Genomic DNA, 19,733 nt, shown 5'->3' on the forward strand with positions numbered 1-19,733 from the left:
TGGGAATGGATATATTGTTGTTTTATTATTTTAGTTTTATTACAGGAGATCGAAGGCTTTGGTGGAATTAGGCGAAGCTGTAAGTATGGTTTAATTAAGATTATTAAAGGAGTCTGTCATTTTTTCAATTAAAGGACTTTTTTCTGGCTGTGTATATTAACCATATATATTATACACACACATACATACACCAAATAAAACATTCCGCAATGATTTAGGGCAACAACTCATTTTACTGTACAAGATGAAGAAAATAAAATACAGCTGACAAATATTACAGTACAAGTTTTTTTTATACATGTATTTATATTTTTTACTAAACCATATTGTGGTGTACAATATGAAATGCCTGTACGTTGGTGTACAATAACTTAAATGATTGCAAAAAAAATGCCCAAAGCCTTCAGTCACTGATAGCTCATCTGTGTGTAGTAATTCATCCCCATTGTAGTAATGATGTTACGTAACTGAACTTTTGAAGCATTTTATTTATGTCCTCCACTGCTTTATTAAAAAAATAACATCTCATTGACAGCATGCACAATGTGATACCACATTTTATGTTACAAGTTATATAATTAAATGACAACCTATTGATACCCTTTCAAAAGTTTTGAATTTGGTGTACTTTTATTTTTTTTCAATTCACAATAAATAAAAAAAATAATTTAAACAATATGTGGCAACATGAAATAGTGCACAAGAAAAAAAACATACAGTAAGTAGTTTGTCATCAATTTCTGATCCATGTGTAGCTTAAAACAAGATTTCATCAGCTCAATGCTTTTGCTATTTCAAAACCCATTACTTTCTATATTACAGTAAATTTACACAAGTTGGAATTGTCTACATAAGCAAAGGAGCTAGGACTTTCCACAGTTCCCAACAGTTTCATAAAAACAGTCTTCATTTACTACAGATGTTAAACTCTGAATGCTGAATTCCCTCTCCAAAATGGCGTTCAGGTCAATATTTGCAGAATCAGAACGGCTGTCAAGAGATTGTTGGTGGTCCTTCATCGCTTTTATAATAGTCTTTTCCCGTTTTGTGCTGGTCACCTTTCGTTTAATTGGACAGAAGTGCCCCCGTACAAGTTTTGGATGTTCCTCATGTTGAAAGTTACCCTCTGCATCAATCATTTTGGGCTCCATGTATTTTGGCTCAATTTTAGAGTGTTCAGAAATATTTAGGTTCTGGAAGTGTACCTCTATTCCTTGATTTGGGCTGTTTCTCATACTTGCTGAGCTGCTGGTCACATTTGACAAACTGTAATCCTCATCATCATCACTGAGAATGTCTGATTCCTTTACTGTTGCATTTGGTAAGGTTGGGACATTCTTCTTTAGGTGTTTGATAGGAGATTGATTTTTTGACTCCTGCAAGCTTTCTATTGTTGGACAACCACTACTTTGCGTACCGCTGCTTAGACTGCCATCATCTGAATCTAGTCCATTTCCTTTGTCCCTTGTACTGTTGCTCCAATCTGTACTGGAGCTATGCTTTAGCACTTTTAAGGATCTTGTTGATGCTGTTGAAGGTAATAAAAGATTTTTTTTTTATTTGCAAAGTTAAAAACACAAGAGGGTTCAAGAACATAGAAAAAAGTTAAAAATTCCATACACAGATCTAACATCACACAATTTACAAGTATCAAAGTATTTTCCTCCAAATATACCAACATGTCGAAAGTTTTTTAGGTGCGTATTTTGCTGCAAACATAGTTCTTAATCTTATTAGAATAACTAGCTCAATCAGCTAACCAAATTTGTTATTTTACTTACATATTGCATTACATATATACAATTATAATTGCAGAACACTTAGGTAAGTATATTATTTAAATATATATATACACGTGCATAAATCCAGGCACAATATGTGAGATGTTGCTTCCTTATGGTAAGGAAGCCAAACAGGATAAGTTAGTAGTGAGCTAAATTAATATATAAAATACAAACCCTGTGTGGCCAATCATATGGGTCAGCTCTATGAGAATATAGGTAAGGTGTGTAATGCATACATAATGTGCACATGGCTTTAGTAACTGGATGGCTGGAATTTGTTGCTTAGCACATATACTTCATATATGTGCATTGAAAGAGTCAAAATAACAATACCTCTGTCAATTCAGAATCAGTGCTGCATAGTAGAGTGAACCTGACATGCATTTCACCAACACTTCTTCCTGGAGTGAATATTACATCAAACAGGGGGCATTTTTATTTGCTAATGAACCAATTGGAGCTAGCTCAAGGGCAGACATACTATTGATTCGGTATGAGCCTGATGCGTCTTTTACTGCAATAGGACTTCCTTCCATGGGTAGGCATACCAGTAATAATGCAACCTGTGCACTTGAACAGGGTTCCAGAGGTTAAGGGGGCCCATTTCCACCTCCACAGCATTAAGCAGCTTTTGTCTCAGACACAGAGGAAAGCATCATGGGGAACTATTGGACTGCAAAGAGCCCACGTACTGTCCTTGCACCAAGGGCTGTCTTCTGTCTGTGTCCGACTGTGTGTGTCCGATATGGGACCAGAGAATCCAGTGTAAGTGTGATTTAGTGCTATGACTTAAAGCAATAGCAAGTAGATGTGACTGATTGTTTAGTCACCTCTATTATACAGCTTTCTATTAATATTATCCAAAAAGGCATAATTACCCCTCTTTTTTTCTTGTACATCATAGACTTATAATTATTTAGCTCACCACCAACTTAGCAGGTGTTTGGTTCCCTTACTATATAGACAACTTCTCAGGTACTGGGCCTGGATTTATTCACGTGTATATAAAGATGAATTATGTACTTACCTTCATGTTCTCAGTACAGTATGATTCTCCGATTAGAATGTTTTTTTATTGTGTAATTAATATGTAATAAAACAAGTTTGGCTAACGGATTGTGGTAGCCATCCTTACAGATTTAACTTTAGAATTTAGTGACAACAATGTTATTATTTATAGTCGTTATACAGCTTGAGATTTTTTTGCACCTTATAAACATAAATATGCAAAACCCATTCAGTAAATTTACTTCATTTTTCATTATTGTGTGCCACTATTTTTAAAACCATTTATATCCAAATATGTATCCAATTGTGTTCGTTTTTGTATTAAATTGATAGTTTTTTTTCCTTTTTGTACAAATAGATGCATATTGATTAAAATGGAAGGCTTTGTGTTTAAAATCATTTGCTACAAACTAAGTATAAGAAAAAATATGTTCTGTTTTGTTTCTGCTTTTATACATAGAAAGAAAGTGCTGGAAACAGAACCCTGTCGCCCTTTACTGCATTTTGACACATCCCATCTGTTCCTAATGGTAAGAAATCTTTCTGCCTCAGGTCGCACTCACTTATCAGTATTTCCACCAGTATTTGTAAGCCAAAACCAGGAGTAGCTCCAATATACACAGAAGAGGCACAATTTAGACTTACAAACACTAAATTATTAAACAACATGTATGTCAGTACCTGGATAAGAATGAAGTGATTAAACAGAGTCAGCATGGGTTTGTAACTAATAAGTCATGTCAGACTAACTTAATTTCCTTCTATGACGGAATCACTGATTGGGTGTATCAAGGAAATGCTGTAGATATAGTATATCTTGACTTCAGCAAAGCATTTGACAAAGTATCTCATACAATCCTTATTGAAAAAATGACTAAGTATGGAATGGACAAGGCAACTGTTAGTTATGAATCCACCTGTCTTAGTGATCGAACCCAAAGAGTGGTCGTAAATGGCTGCACATCCAGTTGGAAGAATGTCTCAAGTGGGGTACCACAGGGCTCTGTCCTGGGCCCTGTATTGTTCAACATCTTTATCAATGATTTAGATGAAGGAATTGCGGGTAAACTGATTAAATTTGCTGATGACACAAAGCTAGGAGGGATAGCTAATACTAGAGAAGAGAGAGAGAGGATTCAGAAAGATATAAATAAACTGGAGAAGTGGGCAGCAACTAACAGAATGGTTTTTAACAGGGAAAAATGCAAAGTACTACATCTGGGCAATAAAAATGAAAAAAGCATATACAGAATGGGAGGAATAGGGCTAAGCAACAGCACATGTGAAAAAGACTTGGGTATACTAATAGATCACAGACTGAATATGAGTCAACAGTGTGATGCAGCAGCAAAAAAGGCAAATGCAATTCTAGGTTGTATTAACAGAAGCATACAGTCTAGATCACGTGAAGTCATTATTTCCCTCTACTCCTCTTTGGTCAGACCTCATCTGGAATATTGTGTCCAGTTTTGGGCACCACATTTTAAAAAAGACATCAACAAACTGGAGCGAGTTCAGAAAAGAGCGACCAGAATGGTGACCGGTCTGCAAACCCTTTCTTATGAGGAAAGGTTGCAGGATTTGGGAATGTTTAGTTTGCAAAAGAGAAGACTGAGAGGAGACTTAATAGCTGTCTACAAATATCTAAAGGGCTGTCACATTGTAGAAGGATCAACTTTATTCTCATTCGCACAAGGAAAGACTAGAAGCAATGGGATGAAACTGAATGGGAGGAGACACAGATTAGATATTAGAAAAAACTTTTTGACAGTTAGAGTGATCAATGAGTGGAACAAGCGGCCACGAGAAGTGGTGAGTTCTCCTTCAATGGAAGTCTTCAAACAGAGGCTGGACAGACATCTGACTGGGATGATTTAGCGAATCCTGCTTTGAGCAGGGGGTTGGACCAGATGGCCCAGGAGGTCCCTTCCAACTCTACGATTCTATGATGTGTGATTAGTCCGGCCCTTACAAATCCATTAGGCAAAGAATCCCTTTTCCTAACTTTCTAGTTTTAACCTGGTTCTTGTTGTTAGTAATTCCATATTTCCAAACTACAAGTCTTCAAAAATACATTTGTTCAGAGCTCCTGTGAATGAATCCTGAACACCTTCACAAACATACTTTACAGTATAAGGCCCCTGTTAGTACAGCATGATTCCAACTTCATTTTCATTACACGTCTTCTACAATAATTTTTGTAACATACCTAATTTTGCTGACAGTGGAACTCGGTTTCTTAATGGGCCCAGTCTATCTTTATTGGTTTTCTCCAGAGGCAAGTCACACTTGATGTTCCGCCTTAGGTTTTCTCTCAAAATTGAACGTATCACTTTAATCGTGCTGGTCTTACTTTCACAATCACTGCAGAAATATAATTTTACAGGTTAAAATTTAGTTATTCATTAATATCAAACAAATAATTCTTAAATCTCGCCACCTTGCTTAGGATCATGTAGGTACAGTGGCATGTAAAAGTTTTGGCACACCTGATCAAAATTACTGTTATTGTGAACAGTTAAGCAAGTTGAAGATTAAATGATCTCTGAAAGGCCTACAATTAAAGATGACACATTTCCTTTGTATTTTAGGCAAAAAATATATATATTGTAATTTTTTACATTTTAAAATTACAAAAAGTAAAATGGGCCAATGCAAAAGGTTGGGCACCCTTGGAGATTTGTGTGCTCAGATAACTTTGACCAAGGTTTCAGACCTTAACTACCCTGTTAGGGTTATGGCTTGTTCACTGCCATCGTTAGGAAAGGCCAGGTAATGCAAATTTACCAGCTTTATAAAAACCCAGGGTCTTTTAACCTTGTGCCAAAAACAGCAGCCATGGGTTCTTCTAAGCAGCTGCCCAGCACTCTAAAAATAAAAATGGTAGATCCTCACAAAGCAGGAGAGGGCTATAAGAAGATAGAAAAGCATTTTCAAGTTGCCCTTTCCTCATTTAAAAATGTAAATAAGAAATAGCAGCTAACAGGAAGAGTTGAGGTCAAGATACGGTCTGGAAGACCAAGCAAAATTCCAGTGAGAGCTGCTCTTAGGATTGCTAGAGACTGGCAAATTAGAACCCCCGCTTGACTGCAAAAGCGCTTCATAAATATTTATCAGACTCTGGAATTGTGGTACATTGTTCCACTGTTCAGAGACACCGTCACAAATATGGCCTTCACGTAAGATTCAGGAGAAGAAAACTTCTCCTGCGTCTTCACCATAAAATTCAGCATCAGAAGTATGCAAAAGAACATCTAAACAAGCCTGATGCATTTTGGAAACAAGTCACGTGGACCAATGAGGTTAAAATAGAACTCTTTGGCCACAATGATGTTTACATGTGGAGAAAACACAGAATTTCAGAAAAAAAAATCTCAACAACCGTTAAGCATGGGGGTGGATCAGTCATGCTTTGGCGTTATAGTCAATGGCATGGGGAACATTTTTCTGGTAGAATGAAGAATGGATTTAATGAAATTTCAATAATTTCTTCATGCCAACATCAACACCATCTGTAAAAAAAGTGAAATTTTAAAGAGGTTGGCTTCTAGAGATGGATAATGATCCTAAACACATGTCAAAATCCACAATAGACTACCTTGAAAAGCGGAAGCTGAGGGTTTTACAATGGCCCTCACAGTCGCCTGACCTGAACATCATTGAAGATATGTGACTAGACCTCAATACAACAGTGCCTGCAAGATAACCCAGAAATCTCACAGAACCGGGAGAATTTTCCAAGTAAGAATGGAAGAAAATCCCTCAAACAAGAATTGAAAGACTTGCGGGCTACAAAAAGCATTTACAAGCTGTGGAACTTTCAAAAGGGGGTGCTAGTAGGTACTAGCCATGCAGGGTACTCAAACTTTTTCATTGGCTCATTTTGCCTTTTGTAATTTTTTAAATGTAAAAGATGAAAATAAATATTTTTTTCCTTAAAATACAAAGGAAATGTGTCATCTTTAACTTTAGCCTTTTTAGAGATCATTTCATCTTCAACTTGCTTAACTGTTCACAATAACAGTAATACTTGGGAGTTTCTATTGTAATGTCATGGGTATGCAATGGCAATAAAACCTGACCACTCAAACAAAAGAAAAAAAAAATCCCTCTAGAATGGTTCTATGCATAAGCTCAAATCAGCATATTTATGAGTACTGAATAATTGACAAAGATCTCCATATGTGTGGACAGTCCGTGAATCACTGTCTGTGCTCGGACCATGGCTCACAGATATGTGACAGAGAATGCACTGTATGATAATCCCAATAAAAAAAAGAGATACAAGCCTTCATGCACCTTAATGCCCCCCCCAGCTCCATACAAAACGGTCTTAAAAGGGAATATATTAACCCCTTCCCGACCTGTGACACAGCGTATGCATCATGAAAGTCGGTGCCAATCCGACCTATGACGCATACCCTGTGTCATGAATTCAAAGCCCCCCTGCGGGTCGGGTGACCGGGGTCAATGAAAGGTCACCTGACCCGCAGATACAGGGGGCTTTGTAATTCACCACAGGGGGCGTGGCTTCTCCCCCACGTGGCTACGATCGCTCTGATTGGCTGTTAAAAGTGAAACAGCCAATCAGAGCGATAGTAATATTTCATCAATGAAAATTGATGAAATATTACAATCCAGCCATGGCCGATGCTGCAGTAGCATCGGACATGGCTGGAGACACAGATTTGACCCCCCCCACCGGCGATCGCCCCCCCTGCCACTGAATGACAGCGGCGATCTGCCGCCGCTGTCATCATCTGCCCCCCTCCCATTCCCTTCGCTCCCCGCCAGCTTCCGATCCCCCCCTCACCCACTCTCACCGCCCCCGGCACCTTCTAAGTCCCCCCGTCGCTCCCGGTGTCCGGCGGGTCCGGTTCATGGGCGCCACCATCTTGGAAAATCGCGGGCGCATGCGCAGTGCGCCCGCCCGAATCTGCCGGCTGCAGATTCCATTATTTCATTTTGATCACTCTCACAGTGATCAAAATGAAATAAAAAGTAAATGAACCCCCCGATTATCACCCCCATAGGTAGGCAGTACTAATAAAATAAAGAAAATATTTTTATTTTTATTTTTCCATCAGGGTTAGGGTTAGAGTTGGAAAGAGGGTTAGTGTTAGGGTTGGAAAGAGGGTTAGGGTTGGAAAGAGGGTTAGGGTTAGGGTTGGAAAGAGGGTTAGGGTTAGGGTTGGAAAGAGGGTTAGGGTTAGGGTTGGAAAGAGGGTTAGGGTTGGAAAGAGGGTTAGGGTTGGAAAGAGGGTTAGGGTTAGAAAGAGGGTTAGGGTTGGAAAGAGGGTTAGGGTTGGAAAGAGGGTTAGGGTTGAAAAGAGGGTTAGGGTTGGAAAGAGGGTTAGGGTTGGAAAGAGGGTTAGGGTTGGAAAGAGGGTTAGGGTTGGAAAGAGGGTTAGGGTTGGAAAGAGGGTTAGGGTTGAAAAGAGGGTTAGGGTTGGAGTTAGGGTTAGAATTAGGGTTAGGCTTGTGGTTAGTGTTATGGTTAGTGTTGGGGTTAGGGGTGTGTTGGGGTTAGGTTTATGGTTAGGATTAGGGTTAGGGATGTGTTGGGGTTAGGGTTAGGGGTGTGTTGGGGTTAGGGTTGGAGTTAGAATTGAGGGGTTTCCACTGTTTAGGCACATCAGGGGGTCTCCAAACGCGACATGGTGCAACCTTTGATTCCAGCCAATTTTGCGTTCAAAAAGTCAAACGGTGCTCACTCCCTTCCAAGCCCCGACGTGTGCCCAAACAGTGGTTTACCCCCACATATGGGGTATCAGCGTACTCAGGAAAAATTGCACAACAACTTTTGGGGTCTAATTTCTCCTGTTACCCTTGGGAAAATAAAAAATGGGGGCTAAAAAATTATTTTTGTGGAAAAAAATGTTTTTTTCATTTTCATGTCTCTGCATTATAAACTTCTGTGAAGAACTTGGGGGTTGAAAGTGCTCACCATACATCTACATAAGTTCCTTGGAAGGTCTAGTTTCCAAAATGGGGTAACTTGTGGGGGGTTTCCACTGTTTAGGCACATCAGGGGCTCTGCAAACGTAATGACGACTGCAGACTATTCCATCAAAGTCTGCACTTCAAAACGTCACTACTTCCATTCCGAGCCCTGACGTGTGCCCAAACAATGATTCCCCCACACATATGGGGTATCAGCGTACTCAGGACAAACTGGACAACAACTTTTGGGGTCAAATTTATCCTGTTACCCTTGTGAAAAAAAAAATTGCGGGCCAAAAATCATTTTTTTTGAGGGATAAAAATGATTTTTTATTTTCACGGCTCTGTGTTATAAACTTCTGTGAAGCACTTGGGGGTTCAAGGTGCTCACCACACATCTAGATAAGTTCCCTGGGGGGTCTAGTTTCCAAAATGGGGTCATTTGTGGGGGGTTTCTACTGTTTAGGCACACAGGGGCTCAGCAAATGTAACATGACGCCCGCAGAACATTCCATCAAAGTCAGCATTTCAAAATGTCACTACTTCCCTGCTGAGGCCTAACATGTGCCCAAACAGTGGTTTCCCCCCACATATGGGGTACCAGCGTACTCAGGACAAACTGGACAACAACTTTTGGGGTCCAATTTCTCCTGTTACCCTTGTGAAAATAAAAAATTGCGAGCTAAAAATTCATTTTTTGAGGAAAAAAAAAGATTTTTTATTTTCATGGCTCTGCGTTACAATCTTCTGTGAAGCACTTCGGGGTTCAAGGTGCTCACCACACATCTAGGCAAGTTCCTTATGGGGTCTAGTTTCCAAAATGGGGTCACTTGTGGGGGTTTCCACAGTTTAGGAACATCAAGGGCTCTGCAAATGTAACATGATGCCCGCAGACCATTCCATCAAAGTCAGCATACCAAAACGTCTCTACTTCCCTTCCGAGCCCTGACGTGTGCCCATACAGTGGTCATCCCCCACATATGGGGTATCAGCGTACTCAGGACAAACTAGACAACAACTTTTGGGGTCCAATTTCTCCTGTTACCCTTGTGAAAAAAAAAATTGCGGGCCAAAAATCATTTTTTTTAGGGAAAAAAGATTTTTTATTTTCACGGCTCTGCGTTATAAACTTCTGTGAAGCACTTGGGGGTTCAAGGTGCTCACCATACATCTAGATAAGTTCCTTGGGGGGTCTAGTTTCCAAAATGGGGTCACTTGTTGGGGGGTTTCTACTGTTTAGGCACACAGGGGCTCAGCAAATGTAACATGACGCCCGCAGAACATTCCATCAAAGTCAGCATTTCAAAATGTCACTACTTCCCTTCCGAGCCCCGACGTGTGCCCAAACAGTGGTCTCCCCCCACATATGGGGTACCAGCGTACTCAGGACAAACTGGAAAACAACTTTTGGGGTCCAATTTATCCTGTTACCCTTGTGAAAATAAAAAATTGCAGGCTAAAAATTTTTTTTTTAGGAAAAAAAAAAGATTTTTTATTTTCACTGCTCTGCATTATAAACTTCTGTGAATCACCTGGGGGTTCAAAGTGCTCACTATGCATCTAGATAAGTTCCTTAGGGGTCTAGTTTCCAAAATGGGGTCATTTGTGGGGGAGCTCAAAAGTTTAGGCACACAGGGGATCTCCAAACACGACATGGTGTCCGCTAACGATTGGAGCTAATTTTCATTTCAAAAAGTCAAATGGCGCTCATTCCCTTCTGCGCCCTGCCGTGCACCCAAACAGTGCCCCCCTCACATATGGGGTACCAGCGTACTCAGGACAATCTGGACAACAACTTTTGCGGTCCAATTTCTCCTGTTACCCTTGTGAAAATAAAAAATAGCGTGCTAAAAAAATCATTTTTGAGGAAAAAAAATGATTTTTTATTTTCACTGCTCTATGTTATAAACTTTTGTGAAGCACTTGGGGGTTCAAAGTGCTCACTACACATCTAGATAAGTTCCTTAAGGGGTCTAGTTTCCAAAATGGTGTCACTTGTGGGGGAGCTCCAATGTTTAGGCACACAGGGGCTCTCCAAACGCGACATGGTGTCCGATAACGATTGGAGCTAATTTTCCATTCAAAAAGTCAAATGGTGCTCCTTGCCTTCCGGGCCCTGCCGTGCACCCAAACAGTGGTTTATGACCATATATGAGGTATTGGTGTGCTCAGGAGAAATTGCCCAACAAATTTTAGGATCCATTTTTTCCTGTTACCCACGTGAAAATGAAAAAACTGAGGCTAAATGATAATTTTTGTGAAAAAAAAGTACTTTTTTTTTACGGATCAATTTGAGAAGCACCTGGGGGTTCAAAGTGATCACTATGCATCTAGATAAGTTCCTTGGGGGGTCTAGTTTCCAAAATGGGGTCACTTGTGGGGGAGCTCCAGTGTTTAGGCACACAGCGACTCTCCAAACGCGACATGGCAAGCGCTAAATATTCCAGCATATTTTCCATTCAAAAAGTCAAATGGCGCTCCTTCCCTTCTGAGCCCTGCCGTACGCCCAAACAGTGGTTTATGACCACATATGAGATATCGGTGTACTCAGGGGAAATTGCCCGAAAAATTTTAGTATCCATTTTATCCTGTTGCCCATGGGAAAATGAAAAAATTAATGCTGAAAGGAAATTTGTGTTGGAAAAATTAAAATGTCCATTTTTTCCTTCCACATTGCCTTAGCTGCTGTGAAACACCTGAAGGGTTAATAATCTTCTTGAATGTGGTTTTGAGTAGCTTGAGGGGTGCAGTTTTTAGAATGGTGTCACTTTTGGGTATTTTCTGCCATATAGACCCCTCAAAGTGACTTCAAATGTGAGGTGGTCCCTAAAAAAAAATGGTTTTGTAAATTGTGTTGTAAAAATGAGAAATCACTGGTCAACTTTTAACCCTTATAACTTCCTAACAAAAAAATATTTTGCTTCCAAAATTGTGCTGATGTAAAGTAGACATGTGGGAAATGTTATTTAGTAACTATTTTATGTCACATAACTCTCTAGTTTAACAGAATAAAAATTCAAAATTTGAAAATTGCGAAATTTTCAAAATTTTCACCAAATTTCTGATTTTTTCACAAATAAACGCAAAAATTATCGACCTAAATTTACCACTAACATGAAGCCCAATATGTCACGAAAAAACAATCTCAGAATCGCTAGGATGCGTTGAAGCATTCCAGAGTTATTACCTCATAAAGGGACACTGGTCAGAATTGCAAAAAATGGCCAGGTCATTAAGGTCAAAATAGGCTGGGTCATGAAGGGGTTAATAGGAACAACCCTTCTAAGCTGTCTATATGGGCACGTAGGTCATAGGAAGCTGAATAACACGATATCCTTGATATCTTTGATAATCTTATTTTACATGAAGGGGGTAGTTACCAGTGAGATGTGTAATGCCGCTCTCTGCTCTCCTGATCTCACTGCAGAGCTGTGTGTGATTATAACTGACACATCTGCAGGTTCCTCTCAGCTTTCAGCTCACAGGCAGACGGTTACATTACAGCAGAGCTGTATAAAAATGTGTTTGCAAGAAGACAAAGTTCATATCTCCTGTTCTATGTTAGTAATATGTCGCAAACTGGACAAAAGTTTTGTCGCCTGGTCATATAATGCACCCAATCCTAGTTTACATCCTCACCTGTGCTCAGTAAATGATCGGTTAATTAGTGGGTGTGTATAAAAAGAAACCCAGCACCCCAGACCTTCACTTGAGCTGCAACTTGAGCTCTGACAACATGCCAAAAATCCACTCTGCAACCAAAGCCTGGATTATCAAGAGGCTGAAGACCAGATCCACTGCAGAGGTGGCTGGCACCTTTAATGTGTCTCAGCGTCAAGTACAAAGAATTAAAAAAAGATTCGAAGAGACTGGAGATATGTTTGACAAGCCCAGGTCCGGAAGACCCCGCAAGACAACTGCTCAGGAGGAACGTTTGTTGGTTAGAAAATCCAAAGCAAGCCCCTCTTCCACTGCAGCAGAGCTCCAACAGGCCTGGTCACCTCAAGTCCCTGTGTCAACTAGAACAGTTTGTAGGATTCTGTCTCGATATGGCCTCCATGGTCAAATCAGTGCTCAGAAGCCAGCACTAAACAAAAATCAAGTAAAAATCAGTGTGGCATTTGCAAAGTCCCACAGCCTGCTAAACAGATGGATGCTGGAAAAGTGGCAGAAGGTGGATTTCTATGATGAATCTTCAGTAGAATTGCACCACCGCTGCCTCAAATACTGCAGGAGACCTACTGGAGCCCGTATGGATCCAAAATACACCCAGAAAACAGTTAGATTTGGTGGTGGAAAGATCATGGTCTGGGGTTACATTCAGTATGGGGGTGTGCGAAACATTTGCAAGGTGGAAGGCAATATCAATAGCCTAAAATATGAAGACTAGTGTTGATTGATACCATCCGATATTGAGAAATATCGGATTGGATTGGATCGGCCGATATCCAAAAAGTATCGGGTATCGCCGATTCCGATACCGGAAGTCCCATTCAAGTCAATGGGACAGAAATATCGGAATTAAAAAAACCCTTTCTTTCCTTGAAGGTTAATTCTACATGAAGAAAAACAACTAAGAATAATGTAGAATGTATTGGGGAGGTGGAGGAGACATTAAAGGCATAGAGGTTTAGCCCAATCAAATGGAATAGCAGGAATACATTTTTTTAAAGACGTTCGGAGTTACAAAAATATTGACAATGTTAACCTTTTTTATATTTTGTCAGATATGTATGCTTCACTACTTCCATGCTCTTCACCTTCATTTTTACTTCTCCCACACTTTCTCCTTCATGATCCTCAGCAGCAGCATCTTTTTAATCAACTTCTTCTTCACCTTATTCATCTTCTTCTTCACCTTCTTCCTATTATTCTTTTTTTTACATTATTCATATTCTTCCTATTCAACTATTATTCTTCTTCATATTCTGCTTCTTCATCATATTCTTATTTGTGACAGGCATTCCTGTAGTTGTTATCTATAAAAGCTTGAAGAATACACCTTCCGTTCTGCCTGTCACAAAAGATTTACAACAGGATTTGTCCGTGTTCAGTTTGTCCTGCAGCAGCAGGCATTTTCCAGGGGCACCACGAGGAGGAACGGACTCACCCCCATACACTGCTTAGTCTTCTTCTGCTTATACTTTAGATAATATCTTTTGCTCTGATTTTTAGTCTTATGCTTAATGTTGTTGTTCTTTTTGTTCTGCAACTTCTTGGTATTCTGCTTCTTGGTCTTCTGTCTCTTGTTGTTCTGTATCTTGGTGGTTGTCGTCATGTTCTTTGTCCTCTTAGTCATCTTCTTCAGGGTCATCTTTTTGGTCTTCTTCGGGGTGGTCTTCAGGGTTGTCGTCAGGGAGATCCAGAGTGATAATAAACAAAAACCATTTCCAAAAGCTTGAACTTGGAAATGTAGCAGAAGGTACAAGAAGGCAGAGGAACTGCCAAGAACCAGCTGACTGTGCTGGAACCCGGATGGGTAGCCGAAGCTGCAAGAGCCAATGGAACTAGCGAGGACCAGCTGACGGTGCTGGAACCCGGAAGGGCAGCAGAAGGAACAAGAGCCAATGGCACCACCGAGGACCAGCTGACGGTGCTGGAACCCGGTTACTAAGCAGGAGGTACCTGTGCTAGAAAGCACTACCAAGGACCAGCAGACGTTGCTGGAACTCGGATACCGAGATGGAGGCACCTCAGCCCAAGGCACTGCCGAGAACCAGCTGACAGTACTGGAACCCGGATGGGTAGCAGAAGGTACCCATGAAAAACAAAGTTGCAAGGCCGCGAGCCGGCCGCAGTTACCGAAACCCACAGTCCTTACAGGGGGTGCTTGTCCTATTGGCACTACGGAACCAGCCTTTATTACCAGAACCCGCAGCCCACATAGGAAGCACCTAAACTGCAGGCACCATAGACTCGGCTAACCCGACCGCAACGCGAGAGGACAACGTATTGGTGGCAAAGTGACGTTGACACTTCCCGGAAACAGCTGGCGTGCTGGAACCAGGCTGGGCAGGAGGTAGTACCCGTGCCAAAGACACTGCCGAGAACCAGCTGACAGTGCTGGAACTCGGATGGGTAGCAGAAGCTGCAAGAGCAAATGGAACTAGCGAGGACCAGCTGACGGTGCTGGAACCCGGAGGGGCAGCAGAAGGAACAAGAGCCAATTGCACTACCGAGGACCAGCTGACGGTGCTGGAACCCGGTTACTAAGCAGGAGGTACCTGTGCTAGAAAGCACTACCAAGGACCAGCAGACGTTGCTGGAACTCGGATACCGAGAAGGATGCACCTCAGCCAAAGGCACTGCCGAGAACCAGCTGACAGTACTGGAACCCGGATGGGTAGCAGAAGGTACCCATGAAAAACAAAGTTGCAAGGCCGTGAGCCGACCGCAGTTACCGAAACCCACAGTCCTTACAGGGGGTGCTTGTCCTATTGGCACTACGGAACCAGCCTTTATTACCAGAACCCACAGCCCACATACAGTTGTGGCCAAAAGTATTGACACCCCTGCAATTCTGTCAGATAATACTCAGTTTCTTCCTGAAAATGATTGCAAACACAAATTCTTTGTTACTATTATCTCCATTTAATTTGTCTTAAATGACAAAAAAAAAAAAAGAATTGTCCTAAAGCCAAATTGGATATAATTCCACACCAAACATAAAAAAGAGGGTGGACAAAAGTATTGGCACTGTTCAAAAAATCATGTGATGCTTCTCTAATTTGTGTAATTAACAGCACCTGTAACTTACCTGTGGCACCTAACAGGTGTTGGCAATAACTAAATCACACTTGCAGCCAGTTGACATGGATTAAAGTTGACTCAACCTCTGTCCTGTGTCCTTGTGTGTACCACATTGAGCATGGAGAAAAGAAAGAAGACCAAAGAACTGTCTGAGGACTTGAGAAACCAAATTGTGAGGAAGCATGAGCAATCTCAAGGTTACAAGTCCATCTCCAAAGACCAGAATGTTCCTGTATCTACCGTTCGCAGTGTCATCAAGAAATTTAAAGCCCATAGCACTGTGGCTAACCTCCCTAGATGTGGACGGAAAAGAAAAATTGACAAGCGATTTCAACACAAGATTGTGCGGATGTTGGATAAAGAACCTCGACTAACCTCCAAACAAGTTCAAGCTCCGCTGTAGTCCGAGGGTACAACAGTGTCAACCCGTACTATCCGTCGGCGTCTGAATGAAAAGGGACTGTATGGTAGGAGACCCAGGAAGACCTCACTTCTTACCCCGAGACATAAAAAAGCCAGGCTGGAGTTTGCCAAAACTTACCTGAAAAAGCCTAAAACGTTTTGGAAGAATATTCTCTGGTCAGATGAGACAAAAGTAGAGCTTTTTGGGCAAAGGCATCAACATAGAGTTTACAGGAGAAAAAAAGAGGCATTCAAAGAAAAGAACACGGTCCCTACAGTCAAACATGGCGCAGGTTCCCTGATGTTTTGGGGTTGCTTAGCTGCCTCTGGCACTGGACTGCTTGACCGTGTACATGGCATTATGAAGTCTGAAGACTACCAACAAATTTTGCAGCATAATGTAGGGCCCAGTGTGAGAAAGCTGGGTCTCCCTCAGAGGTCATGGGTCTTCAGAGGTCATGGGTCTTCCAGCAGGACAATGACCCAAAACACACTTCAAAAAGCACTAGAAAAAGGTTTGAGAGAAAGCACTGGAAACTTCTAAGGTGGCCAGGAATGATTCCAGACCTGAATCCCATAGAACACCTGTGGAGAGATCTAAAAATGGCAGTTTGGAGAAAGCACCCTTCTAATATCAGGGACCTGGAGCAGTTTGCCAAAGAAGAATGGTCTAAAATTCCAGCAGAGCATTGTAAGAAACTCATTGATGGTTACTGGAAGCGGTTGGTCACAGTTATTTTGGCTAAAGGTTGTGCAACCAAGTATTAGGCTGAGGGTGCCAATACTTTTGTCTGGCCCATTTTTGAAGTTTTGTGTGAAATGATCAATGTTTTGCTTTTTGCTTCATTCTCTTTTGTATTTTTTCATTTAACACAAATTAAATGAAGATAAAAATACCAAATAATTTGTGTTTGCAATCATTTTCAGGAAGAAACTTAGTATTATCTGACAGAATTGCAGGGGTGTCAATACTTTTGGCCACAACTGTAGGAAGCACCTAAACTGCAGGCACCATAGACTCGGCTAACCTGACGGCAACATGACCGGACAATGTATTGGTGGCAAAGTGACGTTGACACTACCCAGAAACAGCAGGCGTGCTGGAACCAGGCTGGGCAGGAGGGAGTACCCGTGCCGAAGACACTTCTGAGCAGCAACTGGCGATGTTGGAGCCCAGGGTCAATCTGGGTGTAGGCTGAGGCCTAATTTCATCAAGTTTTATATCTGTTGTAGACTACTACTGATTTTAACCGACCTCCAATTAGGCCTCTGGCTCCACTGTCTCTAGTATTTACCCTGTCCTCCAACACCGGCAGTTGCTGCTCAGAAGTGCCGTCTGCACAATCAACACTTGTTCCTGTGTTACTGGGGCTCAGTAACGTCAGTTGATCCCCTGATGTGTGTCCGGCAATGTCTCCTGCTCAGTCCACATTCCCACTACTACTACTGTGCCCGCAGCAGGCACAGAATCCCCACGTCCTCTCCCTGCTGCAGCTCCACGCCCATGACCACGTGCCTTACTCCCTGCCTTCTTCATCTTGGTAGACTGATAAAGATAGGCAGAAAAGTACAAAAGGGGGGCTTAGTGTGCTTATTCCTGAACAGCTGCTAACAGGTATAAGAAACACTAATTTTATAAAGAGTGTGGACTACACTTTAATATGAGCTAATGTGGCCTACACAACTATCAAGTGGAGTGTTTGGTGAACTTTATTTTGTTTGGTTTTTTTTTCAAAAAAACAAAGGATGTGACCAAAGATGTGAAAGCGATAGTATCACAGACTTTTTGGAGCTATTACAATGCAGGAAGGTAACCTACAATGCAATAGATAAGGCTCCAAAAAATAGGGTAATACTAATCTGGCTGCGGCTGCAGGGCACAAGCCAGAAAAAAAGCTCCTCTATCTACTCCTATATAGTGTTTGCAACCAACCAATGTATATGGATACGGATGGATGCACACTAATAGGAGAATTAATAAAAAATTAGCTGCAATAAAAGAAAAATATGTGTGAGGCAGTGACACACGCTGAGCGGCCTACATCCAGACGTGGCTGCAGGACACACTACAGCGTGAGCTGCACTCACACACAGTCAGAGACCTCTCAGACAGCTGTGAACAGTGCAGATAACTGGGCACTAGCACTGAAAGGCTGCAGAAAGGCTCCGCTGTCTACTCCTATAGTGTTTGCAACCAATGTATTTGGATACGGATGGATGCACACTAATAGGAGAATTAATGAAAAATTTGCAGCAATAAAAGAAAAACATGTATGAGGCAGTAACGCATGCTGAGCGGCCTATAACCAGACGTGGCTGCAGGACACACTACACATCGTGAGCTGCACTCACACAGACCTTGCAGACAGCTGTGAACAGCGCTGCAAGGCAAAAGAAAGCTACACTGATTGATAATGTAGCCTGGGTAAAGCACAATATGATATAGCAAATCGCTATCTCTAACTGTCCCTCAGAGTCTTGAACAGCAGCCTGTCCCTAACTGAATTCACAGCAGAGTGAACCCGAAATGGCGGCTTTTATAGTGCACATGACATCATTTCAGCAGCCAATCACAGCCATGCCATTAGTTAACATGCCTACATGCCTAACAGGATGTGCCCACACTTCTGAGGATTGTCATTGGCTGAATCAAATCAAACTGGCTCAAAGCATTATGGGAACTTCCGATTCCGGTATTCGATATGCAAAAAGTATCGGAACTCAGTATCGGAATTCCGATACCGCGAATATCGGCCAATACCCGATATTTGCGGTATCGGAATGCTCAACACTAATCAAGACGTGTTAGCTACCTCTTATTTTCCAAATCATAAAAGGGGTCAAATTCTGCAGCAGGATGGTGCTCCATCTCATACATCCATCTCTACAACAAAGTTCCTCCAGGCAAAAAAGATCAAGGTGCTCACGGACTGGCCAGCCCAGTCACCAGACATGAACATCATTGAGCATGTTTGGGGTAGGATGAAAGAGGAAGCTTGGAAGGCAAAACCAAAGAATCTAGATGAACTCTGGGAGGCATGTAAGACTGCATTCTTTGCTATTCCTGATGACTTCATTAATAAATTGTATAAATCATTGTTGAACCGCATGGATGCAGTCCTTCAAGCTCATGGAAGTCACACAAAATATTAACATAGTAACATAGTAACATAGTTATTAAGGTTGAAGGGAGACTTTAAGTCCATCTAGTTCAACCCATATCCTATCCTAACTTGCCCTAACATGTTGATCCAGAGGAAGGCAAAAAAAACCCATGTGGCAACAGTAAGCTTCACATTGGGGAAAAAAATTCCTTTCCGACTCCACATACGGCAATCAGACTAGCTCCCTGGATCAACGCAATATTAAGGAGACTAGTGTATATACCCTGTAATATTATACTTTTCAAGAAAGGCATCCAGTCCCTTCTTAAATTTTAGTAGTGAATCACTCATTACAACATCATATGGCAGAGAGTTCCATAGTCTCACTGCTCTTACAGTAAAGAATCCACGTCTGTGAGTATGCTTAAACCTTCTTTCCTCCAGACGTAGAGGATGCCCCCTTGTCCCCGTCACAGGTCTAAGAGTAAAAAGATCATTAGAAAGGTCTTTGTATTGTCCCCACATATATTTATACATTGTAATAAGATCACCCCTAAGCCTTCGATTCTCCAAACTAAATAACCCCAAGTGTAACAACCTGTCTTGGTATTGCAGACCCCCTAGTTCCCTAATAACCTTGGTTGCTCTTCTCTGCACCCGCTCCAGTTCAGCTATGTCTTTCTTATACACCGGAGACCAGAACTGTACACAGTATTCTAAGTGTGGTCGCACTAGTGACTTA

General features: G+C 41.5%; 1 protein-coding gene across 11 annotated transcripts in view; it reads right to left on the minus strand.

Annotated features, from left to right (window-relative positions):
• Nucleotides 1-213: 213 nt before the first annotated feature.
• The window catches only part of TIAM2 (TIAM Rac1 associated GEF 2), a 769,295-nt gene continuing 749,775 nt past the window's right edge, over nucleotides 214-19,733 (minus strand). For all 11 annotated transcript variants that reach the window (XM_073585716.1, XM_073585715.1, XM_073585720.1 and 8 more), the window contains 2 exons: nucleotides 5,002-5,156; nucleotides 214-1,528 (listed from right to left, as the gene is read on the minus strand). In XM_073585716.1, coding sequence (XP_073441817.1) covers nucleotides 864-1,528; nucleotides 5,002-5,156 — 820 coding nt within the window. In that variant the 3' untranslated portion in view covers nucleotides 214-863. The remainder of the gene's footprint in view (nucleotides 1,529-5,001; nucleotides 5,157-19,733) is intronic.

Source organism: Dendrobates tinctorius, unplaced genomic scaffold (genome assembly GCF_039654945.1).
Source record: "Dendrobates tinctorius isolate UK_male_01 unplaced genomic scaffold, ASM3965494v1 ptg000087l, whole genome shotgun sequence".
In the NCBI taxonomy this organism is placed as follows: Eukaryota; Metazoa; Chordata; class Amphibia; order Anura; family Dendrobatidae; genus Dendrobates; species Dendrobates tinctorius.